This window comes from Manis javanica, chromosome 7 (genome assembly GCF_040802235.1).
Source record: "Manis javanica isolate MJ-LG chromosome 7, MJ_LKY, whole genome shotgun sequence".
In the NCBI taxonomy this organism is placed as follows: domain Eukaryota; kingdom Metazoa; phylum Chordata; class Mammalia; order Pholidota; family Manidae; genus Manis; species Manis javanica.
In genome coordinates, this window is record NC_133162.1 from 106,550,675 (window position 1) to 106,578,257 (window position 27,583).

Consider the following 27,583-nt stretch of genomic DNA (forward strand, 5'->3'; position numbering starts at 1 on the left):
AGTTTTAGCTAGACAAAACTTTTTTCCTTTTACCAGACTGGTGTGCAGTTCAACAACTGAGTATACTACAATATCTGTTGTTTGCATAATGCCTTAAGAGTAACCATTCTGTAGTTTGAAGGAGCGGTAAGCTAATAAAATGTAGCAATATTTAAAGTTCATGGTTCTCTGTATTTTGGAAATAATTTAGTTTTCATTCTTATGATTTCTTTTGATTTTAAGAAGCCCAATGTCTAAGACATAATTGCCATATACCTATTATCTCTTATACCCTAGATTCAAAAGCTGGGGACCAAATATAAACAATGCAATAGAGGAAGAAAGTTACATCTTCAGAATCAAAGTATTTATTTTTTGATTTTACAGTTTGAATTTTTAATCTAAGCCCTGAATGCACAGAATTTCTTGTTCCTTTTCATTTTATATAGATGTTGGCACATGGTCTTTCTTTTGCATTTACTTTCATTAAAAACATATTTCATGTTAACTTACATTGTCATACTTTTCAGTATTAAATAAAAAGTTTTATTTATTTAAAAATGTTAAAATATTCTTATTACACTAAGTGATCACTGACATAGAGCAAGGAGTTAATAAGAGTGGACTAACAAATTAGAATGCATGTTGAAATCAGATTGCCAGCCTAAAGAGAAATACACACATCACTGCCTCTGAAGAGGTAGGGGGATGCATAACTATAAAGAAGTACATAAACAACATACCTGGAAGTCATCCTTGGTGGCCTTTTGCTAGAATTGCAAACACAGATCTTTCCACCATATGGTTGTGCGTGCATGGGATGTGGTCTGAAAACACTGCGTTGATTCTAGGAAGACTGAAACAGGGAAGCCTGGATGTAGCAGTTCAGGAAAACAGAAATGTTTTTCTTTGGCTGTTATTCCTGAAGTTATTTAAATGACACTGATTGGCTATTGATCTGTGTATATTGAGATTACAATAAAACACAATGGACCAGTTTCTTTTTCCCTGGCATTTTATTTCTTGGGAGTAATAAATCATGGTTTTGGATGTAGGGAAATATTCTAGAATCTGGATTTATTTTTAAGACAGTGATGTCAGAAAGAAAAGCATAACCCAGAGTGTGACGGCAGTGCTCTCTGGGAGAAGAGCCATTGCTGTTTAAAATATTAAGTAATGTGGATTTCCTTTCCCAATCTCAGAATCCAGTCCCCCAGCAAGATGGATCAGAACCCCTCACCATCATATTCGAATTACACTTTTCAATGGCACTTAGATTCTTTTTTTTTTTCTGTGACAATCCTGGCTACTCTGTTTCTCTCTTTAATTTCTTTTGCACTATGACATCAAGCTTTAATTTTGTCATGATTATTTTGCTTTTTAAGCACCCAACGGTGTGCCAAGTATTGGATAAAATTGAAAGATAAAATCCCTGATGTCTCTGGCTCACACATTTAAGGAGGTATAACAGGCAAAATGTCCTGTAATTGGCAATAGGTAGTTCTCCTGCTTTTTCCCCTTTTCCCTTCTGAAGAAACTTCATCTCTCTGAACAAACCTAAGAAGTTCCCTAGATCAAAGGTGTCAAAAACCAGGAGGGTTTGGAATACCGTCAGAGTAAGCAAAGGACTCTCAGAGCTGTGACTTTGCTCCTAGCTGCCCACGTACTCTCTGCTCCCCAGCCTCACCCAGGCACACTCCACTCGAGGCTCCCTCCTCTGCCACCCGCATCGCCGTCCGCATCCGCAGCCCAGGAGCAAGGCGCTGTTCACCCTTCCGTGGCTCCTTCCCGCCTCCCAAGCCCCAGGACCACAAATCCTTTAAAAAAGAGGCTGGAGCTAGGGGTGTTTCCAAGCTCTGGGTCTGCGCGCTGGCAGCTTCTGCGAGCCCTTCAACACGGGGCTGTCGAGGCAGGGGCGGACTCAGCTCCTGACGTTCCTCCAGAGTAACTCCCAGATTTTCCCTTTCGCTCTTTTCCACATATCCCGCTAGGATCATCTTTGTCTTTTCCCTATATTATTGACGCCTTTTCCTGCCGGGTACTGCAGAGGAACGCGTGACCTCGCCGGATGGCCCTGTGTGTGTGGTGTGTGTGGTGTGTGGTGTGTGGTGTGTGTGTGTGTGTGTGTGTGTGTGTGTGTGTGTGTGTGTGTGTGTGTGTGTGTGTGTGTGTGTGTGTGTGTGTGTGTGTGTGTGTGTGTGTGTGTGTGTGTGTGTGTGTGTGTGTGTGTGTGTGTGTAAGGGTGGCTATAAACGGGGAATAAAACACCCCAACTCTCTCCTACTCCTCCTAATCATCACTTCGTGGATGCCCGAGGCGCGAAGCGCTCGCTCCCGTCCACGGTCAGCGGTTCGGGTACCCAAGCTCAGGCCCGCTGGGGTCTCCGTTACCCGGCCCGCACCTGCACCCCACAGATTCAAAGTTGAGGAAAACAGTTGTGGGGAGCGGCCGAGGCTAGTGCCCCCTAGACTCCAGCCCTAGGGTGCAGGCTGAGCCGAGGGTCCGGCGGTGCACCCGCTGGGGAAGTGGGGAGGAAGAGGTGACGGGGAGGAGGGAGAGGGGCGCGGACGCTGGGAGCAGCTGCCGCGGGAGGCGAAGCGCAAGGTGGCGGCCGGCGGCCCGCGCCCCGCGGCTCCCGGGGACGCACCAGGCAGCCAATGGCTGCGCAGAGGTGTACAGCAGATGGCGTCCGACTGCGCTGTTCCTTTCTCCCCCTCCTCCTCCTCCTCCTCCTTCGGTGCTGAGGTTGCCAGACGCTGGAATGGGTGGTCTCCCGACGCACACCACCATCTTTCTTGAGCACGGGAAGCTCGGGGCTCGGTGGCTCCCAGAGGCTGCGGCGGCTCGCGCGAGGCGGGTAAGTGCGGCGGCACTGCGCCCCGGGCGGGGGATGCCCAGCCCCTGGCCGGCGCTGGCGCCAGGTGGCAGTGGCTGGGCAGCCGGGATGCGCCGTGGGCAGAGACTTTGCTCTTTCCTCCCTGGGTAGCCTTCCTCGCCCCTTCTCCTGGCCAGACGCGGGAACAAACTTGCAAGCAGAGCTTCTCTGACGCCTCTGCCTTGGGGCTGCGGAGAGGGTGGGCTGCCAGGGGCGCAGCATGCGGAGACCCCAGGGTTTGGCGGGCGGAAATGCACTAGGCAGAATCTAGAGAACAGACAGACCTCAGGCAATCAAGACCCGGCAGTGGGACTGGGGCAGCAGGAGCTCTAGTCCCTCGTCTTCCAGCTTGCTTTGGAGTGTAGTGATGAACGGAGCCCGAAATCCTCCATCCTGCGCGGGGACCCTCGGAGCCCAGGATCAGAGGGCGGGGAGTCCGGCGGGCTCTGCAAACAGGTTGACTGAGGGTTGCCTTTCCGTAGCGAAATCTGCGCGTGGGTGTCTAGTGCCCCTGGAAGACAGCTTAGCAAGCCAAGAAGTTTTGCAGTTTCCTTTGATTTATCAGTGGATCATCAGGAGGCTGCAGCAACAGTTTACATCTCCACTTCGCCTGCGAGGGGCTATGGGTGAGGCGCGAGTTGGGGAGAATTGAACTGGAGGGTCTGGCTGGCATCACACTGTTTATTGAGAGGAACATAGGAACAGAGAGTGAGAGTGAGGGGCAAGGAGGACACGCATAATTTCTAAAGTATCTCCCATCTGCTCCTGTCCCTTTTCCTTTTCAACACCTCCCTTAGTAATACAGTTATTTGGAGAAGCAAATGAAACCTCTGCTATTTGAAGTCCGCGTAGTTTGAGTCTTGAAGTTGGAATCCCTTGGGGTGTTGTGTGTGTTTGGGGAGTGGGCCTTCATAAATCTCTTTATAAATACAAGGGGGGAAAAACTTTATTTAGGAGAAACGGGTGCTTGATTTAATGGAACTTTTTTCTTGTCATTCTGAGCCACTTTTAAGAGCTATTACAATTCAGTTCCTTTCTGTGTGGTAAAGGTGGAGTTCAACTAGGATGATGGTGTCTCAGCACGACGTTCTGTGTGAAACAAGGGGGTTAGCTGGTGCACTGTTCATTGCCGGGGTGGTCTGCTGAGAGCCTGCAGTTTCCCACCTTCACGTGCATTTGTGCACTCGTAAACCAACCTGCCTGGAGGCGTGTTCTTGGTGCTTTTCAGGAGTACCGCCGTGGGTGCTGTTGTGGAATGGTAACCCATACAGGCAGGGTGTGTGCCAACCAGGCTTTGGAGGTAGTGTCCACACCAGCAAACTCATGCACATGTTCGTCAGGAGTTTCCTTTGGACAGGCAATCATTGGATGTCAAAGTGATACATTTTTGTCCTAGGCAGTGAGTGTCAGGATGGTCTGGGTTTTGTGGGTACTTGGGAGGTGGCAATGTCTAGGGAAGACTTTTTTTTGGGCTCTGGATTGTACCACATTCATTGCTTAGTGCTCTGTGGAAGCCACTTTAAATGTTACCAAATTAAGAGATACTATCCAGTGGTGAGTGAAAAGCTCGTGTATTTATGGGCTGAAAGCTATATGAAGTTCCTGTTTTGAGGCTTCACTTTGAAGCACTGCTGTTTTTAAATCTCAATAATGCCCTTAATGCTGGGACTTTTCTTTTAAAACTTGATGTGGCCAGTTCTCTTCTTTCTGTGGGTAGATTCCTTGGAATTGGATTCCTTCTTATGCCTGTGCACTATTATTATTATTATTCACCTGCCTGCTGGGAGTAGAGAACCAGAAACTGTTCTTCATGTAAACTGAAGTAGAAAAGAATTAGGAAGATTGTTTTCCTGACCCTGTAATAACATACAAAGATACAGCTGTTGACTTCAATAGTATGGGATAGTCTCACACATTAGCAAAGACAGTTCCAGCAGTGCTGAACACCTACAAACTCTTCTGGGTTCTGAATTTTTAATAGAATCTGTGAAAAGTGCTTAGAGATGTGTGGTCCAGGAAAGGAGAGCCTACTGCTGGTGGACTTTGATAGTTCATTTTGAGAGCTTATACAAACCAGTTTACTTAATATCTAATTTACTATTTAAATCAATACTTGAGAAATAATCTTTACTATGTTTCTTAATCCTCTGCTTCCCCATCCCCCACTGTTTTTAATGAAAGTTGTTGCTTGTTAAGGAATCAAGGGGTAAGAGACACACAGGTAGACTGTAAGTACTGATTTTAAAAACAGGATAAACATGGACTCTGCTGTTTGAGGATTGACATGAATAAATTGGCAACTAAAGGTACCTTGTTGTTCTCTGTGAGTGTGCCTTTTGAGAGACAGAAAGTAAGGAGTTAAAGAAAAATGCTACTGCTAAAATGTACCTCATCAGAAAGGCTATTAAGAACCTTGTCTATGTGCGGCAGATCCTGTTTCTGAAGAAATAATTATTTTGTTAATATCCGTACAATAAAGTTTGTCCCTAACAGACTGAAAAAGCTGAATAAAAAGATAGGAGCTAAGTCAGTGGAAGAGGAGTGTCCAAACAAGAAAAATTTCTTTAATTACACTTCACAAACTGAAGCTGGAGTCACGTGCCTCCTTCAAAGAGGAAAGAAAATAAGTCTTGCCAAAACTGGTATTTCACTGTTATGCACAGCTTTATAAAGATTAGGCATTAAAATAATAACATTGTTTTGAAAGTTTGAATAGAATGATGAAGAATAGTTGACTTGTCCTATTGAGTTAAGAATCAAAATGACAAATGATACAATATATTAAGTACATGATCAAGGAAAACAGATTAAAGGATTCTAATTTGTGACACCTGTACTATTTGGTGGCGAAAAGGACAGGACCATTAACCACAGCTTCAAAGATGCTCTACAGACAAAGTGTAAAGGACTAGTCTTTGACTAACCAGAGGGCATTACAGTATTAAAAACTATTGCATGAGCTACCTACATATGCTTTTTGTCTCTTGAATGTGAATTGCATATAAATGCCTTATGTTTTTAAAAGAAGACATTTTCCCACTACAGAACTATAAAAGAAGCAGCCACCTTTATTGAGCAACAGGCAGCATCCTAAATATAACAAAGGTCCTTAATTTAGAGCTGTTAACAGGATTAATATCTAAGTGATAATTAGCACATTAAACCTGTGAAAGGAGAAGGATTTTAAACTCCACTTTTGATTTTAGAAATTTTAGGAATTGTGAGTTTGAGTGGGATCAATGTTGTAGAAGATGTGAGGTCCACCTCTGCTCCAGAATGATAAACATTTTATTCACCCTTTAAAATTTCTCCATTAATTGGGATCGTTTTGCCAGTGTTTTTACTAACATTTTCATGGGTGGTTATTCATTACAGCTAATGGTAGCTGTTGATGAAAGCAAGCCAGAGGTGACCATGTAAATTCCTTGTCAGTTTGCAAGTCGCTGGAACTGAAGAGGAAATAGGGATCACAAGCCTTGAATTCCTATGATCCCACTTTCATTCTGACCTATGCTGTTGGGAGTGAGCCAGTTATACAAAATATAGACACTTAGTTATTTTTTCAGTTGGAATCCACCATGATTTATTATGACCATTCTACAGCTACTAGATCAAGCAATTCATGTGAAGAGGAAAATAAAACATCAGTGAAATGTAATTACCCCATGTCTTTGGTAAGACTTTAGCAACCACCCCTGGAGATGCTGAAGAATAAAGTTTCACTGCTGGTTGGGACTAAGGGTTATTGCAAGGATGGAAAGTTTAATTTAAGTTTGGTTTCTTGTATATAATTTAAGAGTGTGTACATGCTCTTGTGATGAATAAAACACAATATGCTTAAAAGCATCTCCATTTATTTCAGCTTTTGGTCATTAGGTATTTCTACAATTAATATATTCTAAAAGTACAGCTCTTTGCTGTGATGTGGAAATCTGTAGTATTTTTTGACATAAAAAAAAAGAGGTCCTCTTATGCAAACGTTAGACATTGGCCTAGAGGTGAGGATCTATAAAAATGTGAAAGTGTTTCCTGTGTGGAAATAGAGGCTGTCTTTGGTAAACCTAAGTATTTTTCAGCAAGGGATGTGAAGCTCGCTTTTGATTTTGCCACTCTAGGCATATTTTAATTATGAGCCTCTTGTAATTAAATATGTTGCAGCTAAAAACAGAATCTTTATTAACTAATGCACAAATGATTTTCCAATGCCTTGACTGGAGAGAAACTTTGCTGTGTACCACTTGTCTGCATGACAGCTGGCTGCAGATTTGTGCCCTAGTGTTAGATTCACGAACAGCGTCCTTACTTCTGGAGGAATCCAGTGTGGAGAAAAGCTTTCAACTTCATGGCAGTTAGGCACCATTGCCTTTGTATAAGACCGTTGTTTTGTAGTAATACATATTTTAATTTTGGATTCTTTCAAATGGTTTTTTTTTTATAAGCATATCATGTAGCACACACAAATGAAAGATTTTAACTATAATAAGACAAGGGTTTGCAGTAATCTCTCCTTGCAGAATTTGCTTCTGGGTTTTCTTCTCTTGGTTTCTGTCTTTCATGCTTACCTTAGACATATTCAGAGTCATCTGGCCACTGTGCACTGATACTGCCTTACTGGTTGTAAAAATATTGAAATACTTCAGCACCAATGGGTAAATGGGTACTGTTCTAAGCCCCCTGAAAGCCCCATTACTACCTTAGTCCTGTGGGCCACTCCCCTGACACTTCTTAGATCATCTCTTATTACAGCCACTAAGAAAGGCACCACTTGGTATGGCAGGGAGGCCTTGGGCCCTGCTCCTGAGCTATTTCCAGAGCCTGTTCTGCTTGACATGTACTTGAGTTATGCTACTTGCTAAATATTTTTAATATCACCTTTTGATATTTTTACTCATAACATGAATAAATGCAACCATTGGCATTATCAAGTAGTTGAACATGAAATCTGTTTAAGTTTACATTATAATTTTTTAGTGTCTAACATTTATATATGTTGTAAATACTCAAGTATTACTATTTGCATGTATTTATATGATCAAATAGCCCAAAGGTGCCTAGATCCCTTCTGGTTGAGTTGGCATTTCATGTAAAGCCACTCTAACCTTCAGCTTAATTTGTTTTCCCCCAAAACATAAACTAAGAATACACTAACTTGTGTTTTTGGTAAGGGGCAAAGCCAAATTTCTAACCCAGGTTATCTGCTACAGCTATACATCCTTCTACCCTGTTGCTGTCTCAGACCACTTATTCACAATGCATGTATGTGGGAAGTAGTTCAACAAGGCTTTTTTCTTTCAGGGAAAAAGAAATTATTTTTTTTCCATTTCTAGTCTTCAGAATTAACTCAATTTATTTTGTATTGACTTCCATTTTTGTGATTAAGTATTGTAAATGGGGCTTCATTTCAGCTGAACTGACCCAATCTGTGAACTGGAATATCTTCTGGTCAATCACAGAGAGAAAAGGGATGTTGATGACTTGCAGACTCTTAAAGGAAAATTGGTGCTTTCTTCTGGATCTCTTCTAACTAAAACTAAACATGAACACTACTAGATGGCCCCTGAAAAATGTGCCTTGAATCATGATTCTTTCTTGAACAGAAAAAAGAAATCGTGTTCTGGGTCATACTTCGAATTCATACATGCCAGCCGTTAACTTGCTATCGCCCACCTTGCTTTTCATCAGGCCTGTCTCCTTCAAGTCACCCACATGACCCACACCCATTTAAAAGGGCCCAAGATGCCGTTTTCTCTACCTCAGTCCTCAGTTATCCAAATTCTACATTAGTCCAGATCCAGTTTTAATTACACTTCCATTAAACTTTCTCTGATTATGCCAACTTACAAAGCCCTCTTTCTATCCAAACAACTTAGGTGGTAAATTATAATTTTAATGTTTGGTTGACTCTCTTTTCTTATTAGAATCTACTTGTTGAGTTCTGAGAGTAAGGGATTTGGATGATAAAGGGTACCACTTTTTACTGAAAATTCTGGAAAATGTTGAAGAGGATGATAGCAACCCTTTCAGGATCATTAAGACCAGGCTTTACAATAGCCAGGTAGGCAACAAGAGTGACTACTAATGGTTGACTATTTATAACATGGTGCATACCAGGCTAGGTGCATTAGAATAGATTTGTCTAATCCTCATAATAATGTCTCCAGGATGGTTCTGTTATTTAGTCCTGTTTTTCATACTAGGAAATGGAAGCTGAGGGATTTTGTTGCTTGATGTAAAGGCATGGCAGCTGGTAAACCACACAGCCAAGATTTGCATCCCAGTTTGTTGGGTTGCAAGGACCATTCTACTTCTGATACACCAGACCTCCCTAAAGCCTGAAGTTTGGGTCAGCCAGTTTACTCTTAATCTTTGCTGGAATTTCTCCCAAATGTAAGCGTGCATGCGCATGCACATATGTGCACACACACACACACACACACACACACACACACACATACACACACACTGGAGATGATTGACAGGAAGAGTATTGCTGACTCACTTCTACATGGAGGAAGAAGTGTCATTTGGAAATACGGGAAAAGACTGTGTTTTGATTTGGCACAGATCTTATGTGTGAAGGTTATAATATCTTAGAATTGTAAAGAGCTTGAGACATTGGTATGTGAAAGTATGGGCTTCCTGAAGAACCACTGGAAGATCCGGAAAATCCAGACATAGGGAAATCCACATCATATTCCTTTACATTAACAGCTTATCGTTAAGACAGAGCTCTTATGCTGAACATGCAAAACACTAGTTTTTGAAATTAGTGCAAGAGCGGGAAAAAAGGGAAAACCAAGTGTTCAGATGTTACTGTGGGTAGCCTGGCAGTGGCCTTGGTCACTCCTGTGATAGGAATGAGCAATCTGGTCAGCGAAGTGTTGCAATGTCACCTGCAGTGGTCAGCAATCTTGTCTGTGTTCTTTACTCCATGTTCATCCTGATAGGAAAGTGTCTGTGGTCGAAAGGACAACGTTGCTAGGAAGACAAAGTTGGTTCTTTGGCTAAACATGGGTCAGAAATCACATTTCTAAAGATTTGTTTCTTCAAAGTATTTTGCTGGGTCAGCATGAGATCTCTTGATATGAACTTCCATGAAACATGAAATATCCCCATTTCCAATAACAAATTCTGTTAACAATTTCTGTAGAAATACAGTGTTGGAATAGGACCAGTTTCTCTCTTTGCCTCTGGCACAATCATCTAAAGAAGCTCAGAAGATTCAAAGTTGTAAAGAGAGATTTTTACTCATTCCAGGAATGAACTTCCTCCCATTCAGAGATGTCTAGAAAAGTGAGAGGCTAACTGAAGGAAATGTAGGTTCCCCATCTTTGAGGGCATTCAAATACAGGACAAACAGTTGTGTACTCTGCAAAGGGGATATGTGCACTGAGTATTAATAACAGATTTATTGAGCATATACTGTGTGCCAGTTACTGTTTTGCATATATTAATTTATGAAATACTTTCAAAAAGCTTGGAGTTGACTGTGTTATTATTATTCCCATTTTATAGGTGCACTGATAGTAAGTGGTTTGCTCCAGGTCAGGATCTGTACTCAGGCAGTCTGATTCTAGAGCAGCAATCTTCATTAGAAATTGAATGCAAGCCATTAATATAATTCACATGTGCCATCTTAAATTTTACAGTAGCCACATTAAAATAGGAAAAGAATTGAACTCTAATAGTGTATTTTATTAACCTAATATACCTAGAATATTGTCATTTCAATATGTATTGATTATGAAAAAGTTATGTGAGATGTTTTAGATTTTTTTTGTACTAAGTCTTTGAAATTCAGTCTGTATTTTACACTTAAAAGCACATCTCAGTTCCAACTAGGCATGTTTCAAGTGACCATATGGGACATGATTAGAACCCATACTATGAACAATTCCACTCTCCTCCTGTCTATTGATTCCCAAGGCATATACCATCAGTCTGCGTTTATGAGGCCATCCATTTACTTACTAATTTTGCCCTTAAATACCAGGATGAATAATCTCTTAAAAAACAACCTCAAAACACTTCCATGACTTCTTTCAGGAACACATTTATTCTGAAAATCCTGTAAGATAGGAAAATTTCTCTGTATCTCATTTGTTAAAAAAACGAATCCCATATGCCTTCGATTTGTGAAAATGGGACATACCTGGATTGCTTCCACTTGACAACTATTCTTATACATTATGAAGTCACCTTACCCTTCTTGTTTCTGGACTAAATAACCCTGGTTTCTTTTGTCATTTTAATTTTTATTTTGTCTTGCTTCTCTATATGTGTAGCCTGATGGATATGAAGTGGGCATAGCCAAGGATCTACTTATCTCTGGTGAGAATGAGAAAGGAAAAAATGACCTTTAACTAAGAGTGAACTTAACCAGCTTTCCTCATTTACACTTGATGAGTATTTCCCAGTCCTCTTTTACTATCTCCTTACTATGATTCCTGTAGTCAGAAGTGACATGCAGCCCACCACAGTGATATTTCTGATCAAATTGTAGTAATATTTTGGTAGGCTTGATTTATTTCCTGGCAGGTAGCATTCTTCTCAGTGATCTGAAGAGTCTTTCTCAAGCTGAATTCCTGACAGTAACCAGCCCCCTGGGCTGTGGAGTGCTTCAGTTGAAAAAGCAGAATGTGACATACCTTTCATTGCATGGAATATATAAAAAAAGTCCTGTGTTTCCTTTGTAAGTGCAGCATCTCTTCAGTTATATGCAATACTATGAAACATTTTAATAATTCCAAGTCACTTTTGGGGGGGGGCATATTACATCAGTTTAAATCTGATTTCTGTGACTTATTAGAAGAAAAATACTGAGAACAAGTTTTCAGTTGCAAAAAAAAATCTTCAACTTCATAGGGAGGAATTTCCTTGTGGAGCCAGATTTTGAGGATGTGTCATCTAATATTATGTGCATGAATATTGGATATTTCATTTGGATTATAGAGTGGGTAGAATTAAAACATAATGCTTATGGATGTAATATACCCCAATGTAGCACATCTTTCAGTTTTTTTTTAAACTAAGCAGTTTTCAAACAGCAAGGCAAACCAATGGAAAGGAAAAGATGCATTTGTTTGTGAGCTATATGAATACATTCATAGAGCATTTATTGAGCACCTACTGTAAACACAAGCAGGTATAGGATATCACCCCAATTTCCAGGGATTTGCAGTCTAATTGGGGAAAGTTCATGTATGTCCTCTGCACTTGGCAAAGTGTTGTCATCTAATTTATGTATGTCTAGCTCTCTAAGTATAAGATCCATAAAAGCAGAAAATGCTTCTTACTCATATTTACATCTTCAGCAACCAGTAGTTGTGCAATTGATATGAGTTGGAGAAAGGACAGTAGTCCATCGATTATATTTATACATGTGAATTAAAATATAGCTCTGATGCTGTATTTATAATGGGACTACCTATATAAAAATCTAATTTTAAATTGTGAAGACAAAGTCCAGTTCCAATCCCTTTCCTATTCTTCTGACTGAATCTCTTCTGCTGACTCCAGTTGATGATTCCCAACAGTTCAGTTGCAGTTGAGAAATAAGCTGTTAACCAGTAGGAAGTGGGCATCTTCTCAGCATGCCAGGGATATAGCAGGTTAGCCTCGGTTGCAGATTGCTTCAGTTTATTTAAAAAAATCTATTTTTTTGAGGATGAATAACAAAACATGCTAGGTAATCCTTAGAAGTATGGATATAAGAGGGTGGAGATATGGAAGGATGGGATAAAAATACATTAATACATGCTGATATAGAGCTTCCAGTGAGTATACAATACAGTGCTACAAAAGACCCTGAAAAGCCAAAGAAATCCTGAGGAAGAAGGACAAAGCAAGAGGCACCATGTTTCCTATAGTCATCAAAACACTATGGCATAAAAACAGACAAATAGACTAATAGAACAGAATTGAGAGCTCAGAAATAAACCCAAGCATATATAGTCAACTAATATTTGACAAGGGAGCCAAGAATACTCAATGTTTTGTGAAAAGATGGTATCCTCATTAAATGGTGCTGGGATAATTGAATATTCACATGCAAAGTAATATAACTGGACCCATATCTTATACTACTCACAAAAATTAACTCAAAATTGATTAAAGACTTAAACAGAAGACCTGAAACCATGAAACTCTTAGAAGAAAGCAGAGGAATAAAGCTCGTGGACATGGGTTGTGGTAATGGTTTTTTGGATATGACACCTACAGCACAAGCAATGCAATAAAAAAATAAATGAGTGGGACCTCATCAAACTAAAATGCTCCTGCACAGCAAAGGACACCATCAACAAGGTGAAAAGAGAACCTGCAGAACTGGAAAAAGAATATTTGCAAACCATATAGCTGCTGAGAGGTTAATACCCAAAATATATAAAAAAACTCATACAACTCAATAGCAAAACATCAAATGAGCCAATTTAAAAGAACCTGAACAGACATTTCCCCAAAGAAGATATATGAAAGGTAAACAAGTACATGAACATAAGCTTAACATCACTTGTCACTAGGGAAATACATGTTAAAACCACAATGAGATACCACCTCATACCTGTGAGAACGGCCATCATCAAAAAGGCAAGAGATAACAAATGCTGGCATGGGTGTGGAGACAAGGCAACCCTTGTGCACTGTTGGTGGGAATATAAATTGGTACAGCCACTATGGAAAATAGTATGGTGGATCCTCAAAAAATTTATAATAGAACTATCATATGATCCAACAATTTCACCTCTGAGAATATATCCAAAGGAAATGAAAACACTAACTTGAAAAGATATTTAGACCCGCATGTTCATAACAGCAGTATTTACAATAGCCAAGACATGGAAGCAACCTAAGTGCCCATCCATGGATGAATGGATAATAAACTTGAGATATATATATGTACAATGAAATATTCAGCCATAAAAAATGAGGAAACCCTACTATCTGTGAGCATGGATGGACCTTGAAGGCATTATTCTAAGTGAAATAAGTCAGACAAAGACAAATACTGTATGCTCTCACTTATATGTAGAATCTAAAAACAAACAAACTCACAGAAAAATAGATCAGACTTGTGGTTACCAGAGGCAGAGAATACAGGGAGGGGGAATTGAAAGAAGGTGCTAAGAAGGTAAAAACTTCCAAATACAAGATAAGTAAGTAGGAGAGATGAAATGTACATCGCGATGACTATGGCTAATATTGCTATGTGATACATAGGAAAGGAATGAGGAGATTAAATCTTAAGAGTTCACAATCAAATGGAACATTTTTTCCCTTTTTATCTCTTTTCATTCTTTGTATTGTATCTATATGAGAAGATGGATGTTAGCTGGACCTATTGTAATCATTTCACAATATATGTAAATCAAACCATCATGCCGTACACCTTAAACTGATGCAGTGATGTATATCAATTATTTCTCAATAAAATTGGGCAAAAACAGCCTTTAAATTTATCTTAGAATCACTAGTTAGAATTGCATCTGTGGGGTTTTATAGTTTAATAGATTAAGATGGGAAGGAAGAAATTGAGCTGTTAACCTATTAGTTTTTTCTAATTTTTTTCCCCAATACTTTTTCTTATTCTGGATCATATATGCTAGTCTTTAAGACTGATTATTTATATTCTCTTTTATATGACATTCTATATAGTGTTTTGAAGTCCATGGCTTAAGAAACCTCAAGACTCATTAAAACAACAAAAATAACAAGCTCCCCTGTAACCTGGCAATGTGGGCAGAATGGCTTATCTCTGGTTTACTGGTCTGCATAGATCTAGATTGCAATCTCAAACTCTGTATTTTGAAAACTTGTGATGCTCACAGTCCAAATAAAGTGAGACTCAAATCCTTATAATTGCAGATAAACAGTTTTGTCCTGGCATGTGTCAGTATGTGGCAGGGAAATGTATATAGGGGCAGAATTATCCATTGTTTTGGCAACAACTTTGGCAAGCATAGATGTTTGGTGACTCCTTACAAGATCAAAGCATCCAAAATAGAAAAGTCGTCAATCAGTCCTAAGAACTGAAAGCTAAGAGATTCTCAAAATAGAATGAAATAATTTATGCTGTGATGGCTTAGGAAGTGAACATAGAATAATGGAAATTTGGTAGGGCATGCACATGAGCGTGGACACACACACACAGGTTTCAATGATCCAAAAGTGACAGCAAACCCAGGGAAAAGAGGAAAAAAGAAGTAGATAATTTGACTGGAAGGGGAAAAGCCTTCTTAGCTGTTAGGGCTAGACCTGTTCAAAAATACCATGTGATTGAAGCCATTAGCCAATATTTGTCCAACAAATGAGGCTGTTAGAAGGGAGGAGAGGAAAAGCCCTGGGAAAGAAAGCATACTGCTCTAGAAGCTGAACCAATGTTAAAGGTGGGAGAAATCTGTATTAGCCAGTCAGGTTATGTATTCTCATGGATTTAGAGAAATGTTATGTACACAAGCAAAATCGAATGGGAGAGAAATGAGGTGGGGGTGAGGTAGTGAAATTTAATGCTATGTATAATATACCATTAGAAGTTCAAAGGTAGTATATGCAAGCCCAAATCTTACTAATTTAGAACAATGTATCTACTCTTAACTCCTTTCCCAGTTACTTCCTTGTCTCTTGCCTTCCTTTAAATTCTGTCTCCTGAAACTAGTAGAATTTGCTCACTGTCTCCTCTGTGAATTCACTCTTCAAATCTCCCAGCTTGGATTCTCCCCACCCTGCTCCAGCTGAAATAGTTTTTGCCAAAGTTATGAATTTCTTCCCAGTTGTCAAATTCAACGGAGATTTTCCAGTCTCTTTTTATTGTGATGATTAAAAGAAGAATCTTAGTGTATTTGAGAAGCCAAGACTGGATTGGCAAAGTTCCCGTGATCCTACCATTTTGATTCTCTGAAGCTGCCAAAATAACTACTGAAGATTTAGACAAGCAAAAATGGGTAATTTTGAACTAAATATGAACTAGGAAAGATTGAAATGTGACACTTTGCCAAAAAGAATATTCTAAAATAAAGTTGAAATTGGAATATCAACCTTTGGAAATTGAGCAAGACCTGGGTAAGTGAAAGGAAATCTAATTAGGATTTATTAGGAGGAAATATAACAATCCTTTATGGAAGATATCCTGTTAACTCTACAGGGAATGAGGGAAAGTGTTGCCTAGTACACAGACATGTTCTTTTACCTAGAAGACCTTGAAGCCTGAAGAAGTTGAAAGCAAGGCTTTTAAGGAACGCACAATGATGACTATACATTAAGGCACCAATGCCCGCAGGAGAGCCAAACTCAGTGTTTCAGAGGGTGCAGAGCATGAAGGTTGATAGCATTACCAAGTGAAACCACTTTTCAAAGAATATCTCAGTCTTGTTTATTAACTGCTGGTGGGTAAGTCTTCCCAACTAACTTCTTAGACACCTGTTTACAGACTCGGGTTAGTCCATGCTTACTTTTTCCTCATCTTTTTTTAAAAAATTTGTTCAGAAACAGTTACTTTAAAAAACTTCAAGAGAGAAAGAGAGATTTAAGGCATTAAATGTTAGGTCAGTCCTTTTAAAAGAGAAAAGATGTACTATTGCCATTATAACCAGCAGGAGTAGACATTTATTAAACACCTGCTCTGGTCCTTTAAGGTAGCTCTAAGGTCAGTGAGAAGTTCTGAGTGCTCAGATGTTCTACAGGGAAATGTATCTAGAGGAAAAGAATGCCTCAGCTTATTTTTAAAAAAGACTCAGGCCAGCAAGTCATCCCCAAAGTACCCTTTCAAATCCAACACATCAAGCAAAGCTATGGGTAATGGTATGCTTGTGTTTATCAGACCTGGCACTGTGGCATTAAGAGAAATTTATGATACATTAGGGTCTTAGTTTTGTGCTATGTGTAACCTTGTGCACACTGGATCTCACTGTATAATTTTTACATAATTATTGTCCCATTTTGGAAATGCTTACATTGAATGGCTACCAGGGTTTCTTGCAGCTTTTGCTTGTTATGTGACATGTTTATTGAATATGAGTGAGTGCATTTTCTTTTAAATGCCAAGTCTTATATCAGGAAAAAAATCTCTAGTTATAATTTATAATGTTTTTCCTTTGTGAAATATAATCCAATTTATGACCCAGTTTCTCAGGACACACTAGAGTGGAAAGAAAAGTGCCTTTGTTGGCATGTGGCATTAATATGAATATTGTTATGTTGTAGCTTAATTTATATTCTAGCTTTTCTTTTCATATGGATACTGTAATTGCTTTAGGTTCCCAAACCTTGTATTGTATTTGGATTCTCTTGTTTATGCTGAGCACATTACTGTGCATATAGTAGCAGCTAATTTAAGCATTTGCTAAATGAATCATATTAGAGTAAGAAAAAAGAAACTCAGAAACTTCATTGAACGTAGGTTAATCCTGCTTTGATGATTTCGAGTTCCTTTGGGAAGCTGGAGTATTCCCAGAAACACTAAGAAAATCAATTACTATTGAATGGCACTATAAATTCTGTTTATTTAAGTTTTCTGGGATTTTAGATATGCAGTAAATGAGATTTTTACTACACATAGGAATAGATATGCATGCCCATGTACCCATTTAGTCTACAACAATGCTGTGAAAGATTACAAACAGCCTGACCACTGATGCCTAGAGTTCTGGTCCTACAGAGGGATGATGTCTGGTCTGCTGCAAAATGTTTGTACTTAGAGGACAGTGGACAGAAATCATGGAAGGACAAAAGAGTCTGTTCTGAATCTGGGTGAGTTTTAAAGGCCAGAGTTGAAGGAGTGGCTTAGCAAAGGCTGCAGGCTGGTTGTCTGGTTGTCCACCAAAGACAGTGTGTGTGTGTGTGTGTGTGTGTGTGTGTGTGTGTGTGTGTGTGCGCGCGCGCGCGTGCGTGCTGGTTGTCTGGTTGTCCACCAAAGACAGTGTGCGTGTGTGTGTGTGTGTGTGTGTGTGTGTGTCCTCCTTTCTCTCTCCTCCTCCATCTCTATTCCAACTAAACTTGATCCCTCTGTGCGGTTGAGTGGCTTCCACTTTGCTCCAAGGCTCACTACTCTCTAATGTCTAACTTCAACTTGCTCTTCACTTTCACTACATTGAAAGTACTCCCCACCTTCAAGTTATTGCTTAGAGGAGTGAAAATCATCTACAAAACCTTTCTTATAAGGTTCTCTTTCAAATGCTTTATTTTGAATAGGATTTAAACATACATTTTAGATTCTTTATCCAAAATCTGATTTCTTTGGACCAGCCTTTAAATCCATAAGGCACTTACTACTTTTCATACTCTTTACTGAACAATCCAGGTGGTATTTTGTTAGAGATCCCTCAAGTTCCTGAGTCTGGAGAGGTGTGTGCATGTCCATATTTCCACCTCTAATTAAAGAGATAAATAAGATAAATAAACCATAGTGAAGATATACATTGATCTAGTAGTGCATATAAAGTATGTGAAGATGCACGTAGAGTATGAGTAACATGCTTCATGAAATGTGTGAGTGTGAAAAGCAACCTTTTAAATCACTATAAGATTCCATGCTATGTGATTTTTTAATGTGCATGTGTAACAGAATTAATAACTTAAAATTTTATAAGCAGTTCTTTTCCATTTGATATTTATACAAAAACATATGTGTTGTGTGTGTGCATATCCATTCCAGTTGGCCCCAAATTATTTTACCTTTTGTCACTGAGAAAATGGAGCCTTGCCTTATTTTTGGCTTGTTTACCACTCCTTCTGGAGACTTGCCTAAGTGCCTAGCTTGCCCCTGCTAGTCCACTATGGCCTCTTACCACTTCCATGCCTGGCAGGCTCCACATGCAGCCCTTACCTTGCACTCCTCCAGCTCTCTGGCTTCCTCCCAGACACACTCCTAACTCTTTGTTTTCCGGCTGCCCTGTCCTGGCCTTCCTGGCTCCTTGTGTCTGTGCCCCATGCCCTTTTCCTTCTACTATGTGCTTTCACAGCCCCATTACCCTTTCCTTCCAAATGTAGTCAGTTCTGTTGTAATGCAACATAAACATAAAAAATATCACCATGCTGTGTAAAATGTCACAGTAAAAACCACAGGGCTTATGGGAAAAATGGGGTAGGGTCACATTAAAACACTTCTCCAGTGGCATGCAGAAGATTGGAAACTAATACAAAATGGCAGTATGCTTTTGCACAAGTATAATCACTAAGAAATGCATGAAGACTTCAATCTGTATGGTATTTTGCCTTGAAAAAGACCTGAAGTTTCCTTGTGGAAGTGGACTTCGGCGAGGCTGTGCTTGTAAGCCATGCAAGGGTAGAAGGACGGCTTTCTGAAATCCTTCAGAAAGCCTTATCACCAGATGGTAAGACTGTGGCCCAAGGTCAACTGAGGTCCTGGCAGAGGTCTATACTTGTGTTGCGTTTGTGTGTTTTTACCTGGCTCTGTTAGCTGGTTGAGATTTTTGCATATTCAGCTAGAGTTTCTCATGGATGAAACTGATGCATAAGCAAACATAAAATCACATTATGCTCAAATTGTTTCCCTAATAGGCCAATTTCACAATTTCAGCACAAGTGTCCGCTGAACTGACTGCACAGTTGCGCCCACTTACACCTACTTGTGTGATTGTCTGTGTGTGCCTGTGTTACCTGTTAGAGCAGACCCTGAGGAAAGGCCCATGTCTGTTCTCACTCATCTTTGTAGCCACAGCATCTAGCACATTGCAAAATGAATAAATGAATCTTTTTATCCATTTCCCTCTCTCCTTCTATCTTCTCAAGACTCTTCTGCGTGCTCTGTATCCTGTGAGTAAAAGGTTTACGGCTACTTATGACTTAGTGTGGTCTTCTGTATAGAGAGAAATCATCTGGGATGGTCTCTTCATTAGTTATCCACATGGCCCCTGCATCAGGCAGAATGGATCTGGGAAGACAGAGCTCATGTCAAGTTGTTCAGTGGAGGGAACTTAAGTTGGGTATTGAATCAAAAAGTGATTTTGGGAGCTGAAAAGTAAGCTAAGTGTCTGTCACCTATGAATGGGTAAATAAATTGTAGTATATATATATTAATTACATGTATAATAATAATAGTTATTATTACTTGGCCTTAAAAAAGGAGATTCTGGCGGGAGCCAAGATGGCGGCGTGAGTAGAGCAGTGGAAATCTCCTCCCAAAAACACATAGAGCTATGAAAATATAACAAAGAAAAATCTTCCTAAAATAGAGACCACAGGACACAGGACAACATCCAGACCACATCCACACCTGCAAGAACCCAGCGCCTTGTGAAGGGGGTAAGATACAAGCCCCAGCCCGGCGGGACCCGAGCGCCCCTCCCCCCGGCTCCCGGCGGGTGGAGAGAAACCGGAGCAGTTTTTTTTTTTTTTTTTTGGCGAGCGCTTTTTGGAAGCCTTAGAGGGACGGGCCCCCGTTGCTGGGGAGGCAGGGTGGCGGGACCGGTGAGGAGGTGCCTGGGAATGGTGCCGGAGGACAAAGAATATCCCGCGTTTCTCCCTGCGAGACCTGGGGGCGGGTGCCTGAGACCAGTGCCTGAGGACGGAGGAGGTCGCGCGTTTTTCCCCTTTTTTTTTTTTTTCTCTTTTTGGCAAGCGCTTTTTGGAAGCCTTGAAGGGACGTGGACCCCAGTGCTAGGGAGGCACGGTGGCGGGACTGGTGATCGGGTGGCTGGGACCGGCGCCTGAGGACAAAGAATATCCCCCGTTTTTCCCTGCGGGACCGGTGGGCGGGTGCCTGAGACCGGCACTTGAGGACAGAGGAAATCGCGCGTCTTTCCCCTTTTTTTTTTCTCTTTTCTGCGAGTGCTTTTTGGAAGCCTAAAAGGGACAGGGACCCCGGTGCTAGGGAGGCAGGGCGGCGGGACTGGTGAGCGGGTGCCTGGGACCGGCACCTGAGGACAAAGAATATCCCGCATTTTTCCCTGTGGGACCGGTGGGTGGGTGCCTGAGACCAGCACCTGAGGACGGAAGAAATCGCGCGTTTTTCCCCTTTTTTTTTCTCTCATTTTGCCAAGTGCTTTTTGGAAGCCTTGAAGGGACAGGGACCCCGGTGCTAGGGAGGCAGGGCGGCAGGACTGGTGAGCGGGTGCGTGGGACCAGTGCCTGAGGACCAAGAATATTGAGCGTTCCTTCCCTGCGGGACCGGTGGGTGGGTGCTTTTTGGAAGCCTTGAAAGGACAGGGACCCTGGTGCTAGGGAGACAGGGCAGCAGGACCAGTGAGCGGGTGCCTGGGACCGGCACCTGAGGAAAAAAAAAAAAAAAAAATCGCGTGTTTTTTCTTTTTTTTTTCCTTTCTGTTCCCTCTCTCATTGTTGCTGTTGTTGTTTTGGTTTGGAGAGTGCTTTTTGGAAATCTTAAAGGGGCAGGACAGGTCACTTAGACCAGAAGCAGGGAATCTGGGGATCTCTGGGCACTCTAACCCCCTGGGCAGCAGGGAGCACAGAGGCCCCTTACGGAGATAAATAGTCTCCTGGCTGCTCCCCCTCTAACGGGGCTCCACCATTTTGGAGGAACAGCCCCAGCCAGGCCAAGCCCACAGCAACAGTGGAGATAAACCCCAAAGCAACTGGGCAGGAAGCAGAAGCCCTGTCTGCGCACAGCTGCCCAGCACAAGCCACTAGAGGTCGCTATTCTCCCAGGAAAAGGCTACAAACCAACAAGAAGGGAAGCTCTTCCAGCGGTCACTTGTACCAGCTCTGCAGACTATCTCTATCACCATGAAAAGGCAAAACTACAGGCAGACAAAGATCACAGAGACAACACCTGAGAAGGAGACAGACCTAACTAGTCCTCCTGAAAAAGAATTCAAAATAAAAATCATGAACATGCTGACAGAGATGCAGAAAAAAATGCAAGAGCAATGGGATGAGATGCAGAGAAAAATGCAAGAGCAGTGGGATGAGATGCAGAGAAAAATGCAAGAGCAGTGGGATGAAGTCCGGAAGGAGATCACAGATGTCAGGAAAGAGATCACAGAAGTGAAACAATCCCTGGAAGGATTTATAAGCAGAATGGATAAGATGCAAGAGGCCATTGAAGGAATAGAAGCCAGAGAACAGGAACGTATAGAAGCTGACATAGAGAGAGATAAAAGGATCTCCAGGAATGAAACAACACTAAGAGAAATATGTGACCAATACAAAAGGAAAAACATTCGTATTATAGGGATACCAGAAGAGGAAGAAAGAGGAAAAGGGATAGAAAGTGTCTTTGAAGAAATAATTGCTGAAAACTTCCCCAAACTGGGGGAGGAAATAATCGAACAGACCATGGAATTATACAGAACCCCCAACAGAAAGGATCCAAGGAGGACAACACCAAGACACATAATAATTAAAATGGCAAGGATCAAGGACAAGGAAAGAGTTTTAAAGGCAGCTAGAGAGAAAAAGGTCACCTATAAAGGAAAACCAATCAGGCTAACATCAGACTTCTCAACAGAAACCCTACAGGCCAGAAGAGAATGGCATGATATACTTAATGCAATGAAACAGAAGGGCCTTGAACCAAGGATACTGTATCCAGCACGACTATCATTTAAATATGATGGTGGGATCAAACAATTCCCAGATAAGCAAAAGCTGAGGGAATTTGCTTCCCACAAACCACCTCTACAGGGCATCCTACAGGGACTGCTCTAGATGGGAGCACCCCTAAAAAGAGCACAGAACAAAACACACAACATATGAAGAAGGGAGGAGGAGGAATAAGAAGGGAGAGAAGAAAAGACTCTCCAGACAGTGTATATAACAGCTCAATAAGCGAGCTAAGTTAGGCAGTAAGATACTAAAGAAGCTAACCTTGAACCTTTGGTAACCACGAATCTAAAGCCTGCAATGGCAATAAGTACATATCTTTCAATAGTCACCCTAAATGTAAATGGACTTAATGCACCAATCAAAAGACATAGAGTAATAGAATGGATAAAAAAGCAAGACCCATCTATATGCTGCTTACAAGAAACTCACCTTAAACCCAAAGATAAGCATAGACTAAAAGTCAAGGGATGGAAAAACATATTTCAGGCAAACAACAGTGAGAAGAAAGCAGGGGTTGCAGTACTAATATCAGACAAAATAGACTTCAAAACAAAGAAAGTAACAAGAGATAAAGAAGGCCACTACATAATGATAAAGGGCTTAGTCCAACAAGAGGATATAACCATTCTAAATATATATGCACCCAATACAGGAGCACCAGCATATGTGAAGCAAATACTAACAGAACTAAAGAGGGAAATAGACTGCAATGCATTCATTGTAGGAGACTTCAACACACCACTCACCCCAAAGGATAGATCCACCGGGCAGAAAATAAGTAAAGACACACAGGCACTGAACAACACACTAGAACAGATGGACCTAATAGACATCTATAGAACTTTACATCCAAAAGCAACAGGATATACATTCTTCTCAAGTGCACATGGAACATTCTCCAGAATAGACCACATACTAGCTCACAAAAAGAGCCTCAGTAAATTCCACAATATTGAAATTCTACCAACCAATTTTTCAGACCACAAAGGTATGAAAGTAGAAATAAATTCTACAAAGAAAACAAAAAGGCTCACAAACACATGGAGGCTTAACAACATGCTACTAAATAATCAATGGATCAATGAACAAATCAAAATAGAGATCAAGGAATATATAGAAACAAATGACAACAACAACACTAAGCCCCAACTTCTGTGGGATGCAGCGAAAGCAGTCTTAAGAGGAAAGTATATAGCAATCCAGGCACACTTGAAGAAGGAAGAACAATCCCAAATGAATAGTCTAACATCACAATTATTAAAACTGGAAAAAGAAGAACAAATGAGGCCTAAAGTCAGCAGAAGGAGGGACATAATAAAGATCAGAGAAGAAATAAACAAAATTGAGAAGAATAAAACAATAGCAAAAATCAACGAAACCAAGAGCTGGTTCTTTGAGAAAATAAACAAAATAGATAAGCCTCTAGCCCAACTTATTAAGAGAAAAAGAGAGTCAACACAAATCAACATAATCAGAAATGAGAATGGAAAAATCACGACAGACTCCACAGAAATACAAAGAATTATTAAAGACTACTATGAAAACCTATATGCCAACAAGCTGGAAAACCTAGAAGAAATGGACAACTTCCTAGAAAAATACAACCTCCCAAGACTGACCAAGGAAGAAACACAAAAGTTAAACAAACCAATTACAAGCAAAGAAATTGAAACAGTAATCAAAAAACTACCCAAGAACAAAACCCCGGGGCCGGACGGATTTACCTCGGAATTTTATCAGACACACAGAGAAGACATAATACCCATTCTCCTTAAAGTGTTCCACAAAATAGAAGAAGAGGGAATACTCCCAAACTCATTCTATGAAGCCAACATCACCCTAATACCAAAACCAGGCAAAGACCCCACCAAAAAAGAAAATTACAGACCAATATCCCTGATGAACGTAGATGCAAAAATACTCAATAAAATATTAGCAAACAGAATTCAACAGTATATCAAAAGGATCATACACCATGACCAAGTGGGGTTCATCCCAGGGATGCAAGGATGGTACAACATTCGAAAATCCATCAACATCATCCACCACATCAACAAAAAGAAAGACAAAAACCACATGATCATCTCCATAGATGCTGAAAAAGCATTTGACAAAATTCAACATCCATTCATGATAAAAACTCTCAGCAAAATGGGAATAGAGGGCAAGTACCTCAACATAATAAAGGCCATATATGATAAACCCACAGCCAGCATTATACTGAACAGCGAGAAGCTGAAAGCATTTCCACTGAGATCGGGAACCAGACAGGGATGCCCACTCTCCCCACTGTTATTTAACATAGTACTGGAGGTCCTAGCCACGGCAATCAGACAAAACAAAGAAATACAAGGAATCCAGATTGGTAAAGAAGAAGTTAAACTGTCACTATTTGCAGATGATATGATACTGTACATAAAAAACCCTAAAGACTCCACTCCAAAACTACTAGAACTGATATCGGAATACAGCAAAGTTGCAGGATACAAAATCAACACACAGAAATCTGTAGCTTTCCTATACACTAACAACGAATCAATAGAAAGAGAAATCAGGAAAACAATTCCATTCACCATTGCATCAAAAAGAATAAAATACCTAGGAATAAACCTAACCAAGGAAGTGAAAGACTTATACTCTGAAAACTACAAGTCACTCTTAAGAGAAATTAAAGGGGACACTAATAAATGGAAACTCATCCCATGCTCATGGCTAGGAAGAATTAATATCGTCAAAATGGCCATCCTGCCGAAAGCAATATACAAATTTGATGCAATCCCTCTCAAATTACCAGCAACATTCTTCAATGAATTGGAACAAATAATTCAAAAATTCATATGGAAACACCAAAGACCCCGAATAGCCAAAGCAATCCTGAAAAAGAAGAATAAAGTAGGGGGGATCTCACTCCCCAACTTCAAGCTCTACTACAAAGCCATAGTAATCAAGACAATTTGGTACTGGCACAAGAACAGAGCCACAGACCAGTGGAACAGATTAGAGACCCCAGAAATTAACCCAAACATATATGGTCAATTAATATTTGATAAAGGAGCCATGGACATACAATGGCAAAATGACAGTCTCTTCAACAGATGGTGCTGGCAAAACTGGACAGCTACATGTAGGAGAATGAAACTGGACCATTGTCTAACCCCATATACAAAGGTAAACTCAAAATGGATCAAAGACCTGAATGTAAGTCACGAAACCATTAAACTCTTGGAAAAAAACATAGGCAAAAACCTCTTAGACATAAACATGAGTGATCTCTTCTTGAACATATCTCCCCGGGCAAGGAAAACAACAGCAAAAATGAGCAAGTGGGACTACATTAAGCTGAAAAGCTTCTGTACAGCGAAAGACACCATCAATAGAACAAAAAGGAACCCTACAGTATGGGAGAATATATTTGAAAATGACAGATCTGATAAAGGCTTGACGTCCAGAATATATAAAGAGCTCACACGCCTCAACAAACAAAAAACAAATAACCCAATTAAAAAATGGGCAGAGGAACTGAACAGACAGTTCTCCAAAAAAGAAATACAGATGGCCAAGAGACACATGAAAAGATGCTCCACATCGCTAATTATCAGAGAAATGCAAATTAAAACTACAATGAGGTATCACCTCACACCAGTAAGGATAGCTGCCATCCAAAAGACAAACAACAACAAATGTTGACGAGGCTGTGGAGAAAGGGGAACCCTCCTACACTGCTGGTGGGAATGTAAATTAGTTCAACCATTGTGGAAAGCAGTATGGAGGAGCATCAAAATGCTCAAAACAGACCTACCATTTGACCCAGGAATTCCACTCCTAGGAATTTACCCTAAGAACGCAGCAATCAAGTTTGAGAAAGACAGATGCACTCCTATGTTTATCGCAGCACTATTTACAATAGCCAAGAATTGGAAGCAACCTAAATGTCCATCTGTAGATGAATGGATAAAAAAGATGTGGTACATATACACAATGGAATACTACTCAGCCATAAGAAGTGGAAAAATCCAACCATTTGCAGCAACATGGATGGAGCTGGAGAGTATTATGCTCAGTGAAATAAGCCAAGCGGAGAAAGAGAAATACCAAATGATTTCACTCATCTGAGGAGTATAGGAACAAAGGAAAAACTGAAGGAACAAAACAGCAGCAGAATTACAGAACCCAAAAATGGACTAACAGGTACCAAAGGGAAAGGAACTGGGGAGGATGGGTGGGCAGGGAGGGATAAGGGGGGGGAAGAAGAAGGGGGGTATTAAGATTAGCATGCATGGGGGGGAGGGAGAAAGGGGAGGGTGGGCTGCACAACACAGAGAGGACAAGTAGTGACTCTACAACATTTTGCTAAGCTGATGGACAGTAACCGTAATGTGGTTGTTAGGGGGGACCTGATATAGGGGAGAGCATAGTAAACATAGTATTCTTCAGGTAAGTGTAGATTAAAAATTAAAAAAAAAAAAAAAAAAGAAAGAAAGAAAGAAAAGGGGGATTACTCCTTAACAGGATAAAACTATTGGTAAATCAAAGATCAACGCATGCTTTAAATATCCTTAATGTTGATCACTTAAAGGGTGTCAGATGATCAGCTATGGAGGTACTCTTTTCTGATAATATTCCTTTCTCTTAATTAAAAAAAAAAAAAAAAAAAAAAAAGCAGTTACTGTGTGCTGACCTCCAATGAGTTCTGCACAGTGGTATAGAGGGCATGTCAAAGTGTGGGCAAAGGGTCTGTTTGTTTCTAGGCAGAAGATCAAGGCCTAGCTTGGATACCCAGAAAATGAACTAAGATACGATATGAGGAGGAGCTTCCGGCATCAGCACTCTCTGGAGGACTCGTGCCGGGGGATGATCATCAAAAAGCCTCCACAGGAATCTGGACGATGCTGCGGTTGTGGCTGCATCCAGCCCACCGTCTCCTGGACTTGCCATAAGAAGGAGGAGGGAGATGTCTAGGCTGGCATGTGCATACAGTGAGACAACGAATTTGACTGGATCTGTACTGTTGGAACTCAACCAGGAGTTGGGAGGGGTGCAAGTTGTAGCACCCCAAAATCTCATGACTATAGACTATCTATGGTTAAAAGAACATATGGGATGTGAACAGATCCCAGAAATGGGCTGCTTTAATTTGTCTGATGGTTCAAGTACAGTTGGAAAATATCCATCATATCATAGATAAATTTTCACAAATGCCTAGGGTGCCTA

The 27,583-nt window shown here is 40.6% G+C and overlaps 2 protein-coding genes across 2 annotated transcripts in view; one reads left to right on the forward strand and one right to left on the reverse strand.

The window, feature by feature from the left end:
• Nucleotides 1-2,443: 2,443 nt before the first annotated feature.
• The window catches only part of LOC140850476 (uncharacterized), a 29,355-nt gene continuing 4,215 nt past the window's right edge, over nucleotides 2,444-27,583 (reverse strand). The window contains exon 2 of the mRNA XM_073241384.1: nucleotides 2,444-3,531. Within this exon, the coding sequence (XP_073097485.1) occupies nucleotides 2,444-3,076 (633 nt within the window). The 5' untranslated portion in view covers nucleotides 3,077-3,531. The remainder of the gene's footprint in view (nucleotides 3,532-27,583) is intronic.
• Nucleotides 2,722-27,583, forward strand: part of THSD7B (thrombospondin type 1 domain containing 7B) — a 905,223-nt gene continuing 880,361 nt past the window's right edge. The window contains exon 1 of the mRNA XM_037020802.2: nucleotides 2,722-2,836. The gene's annotated coding sequence lies outside the window, so the exon portion shown is untranslated. The remainder of the gene's footprint in view (nucleotides 2,837-27,583) is intronic.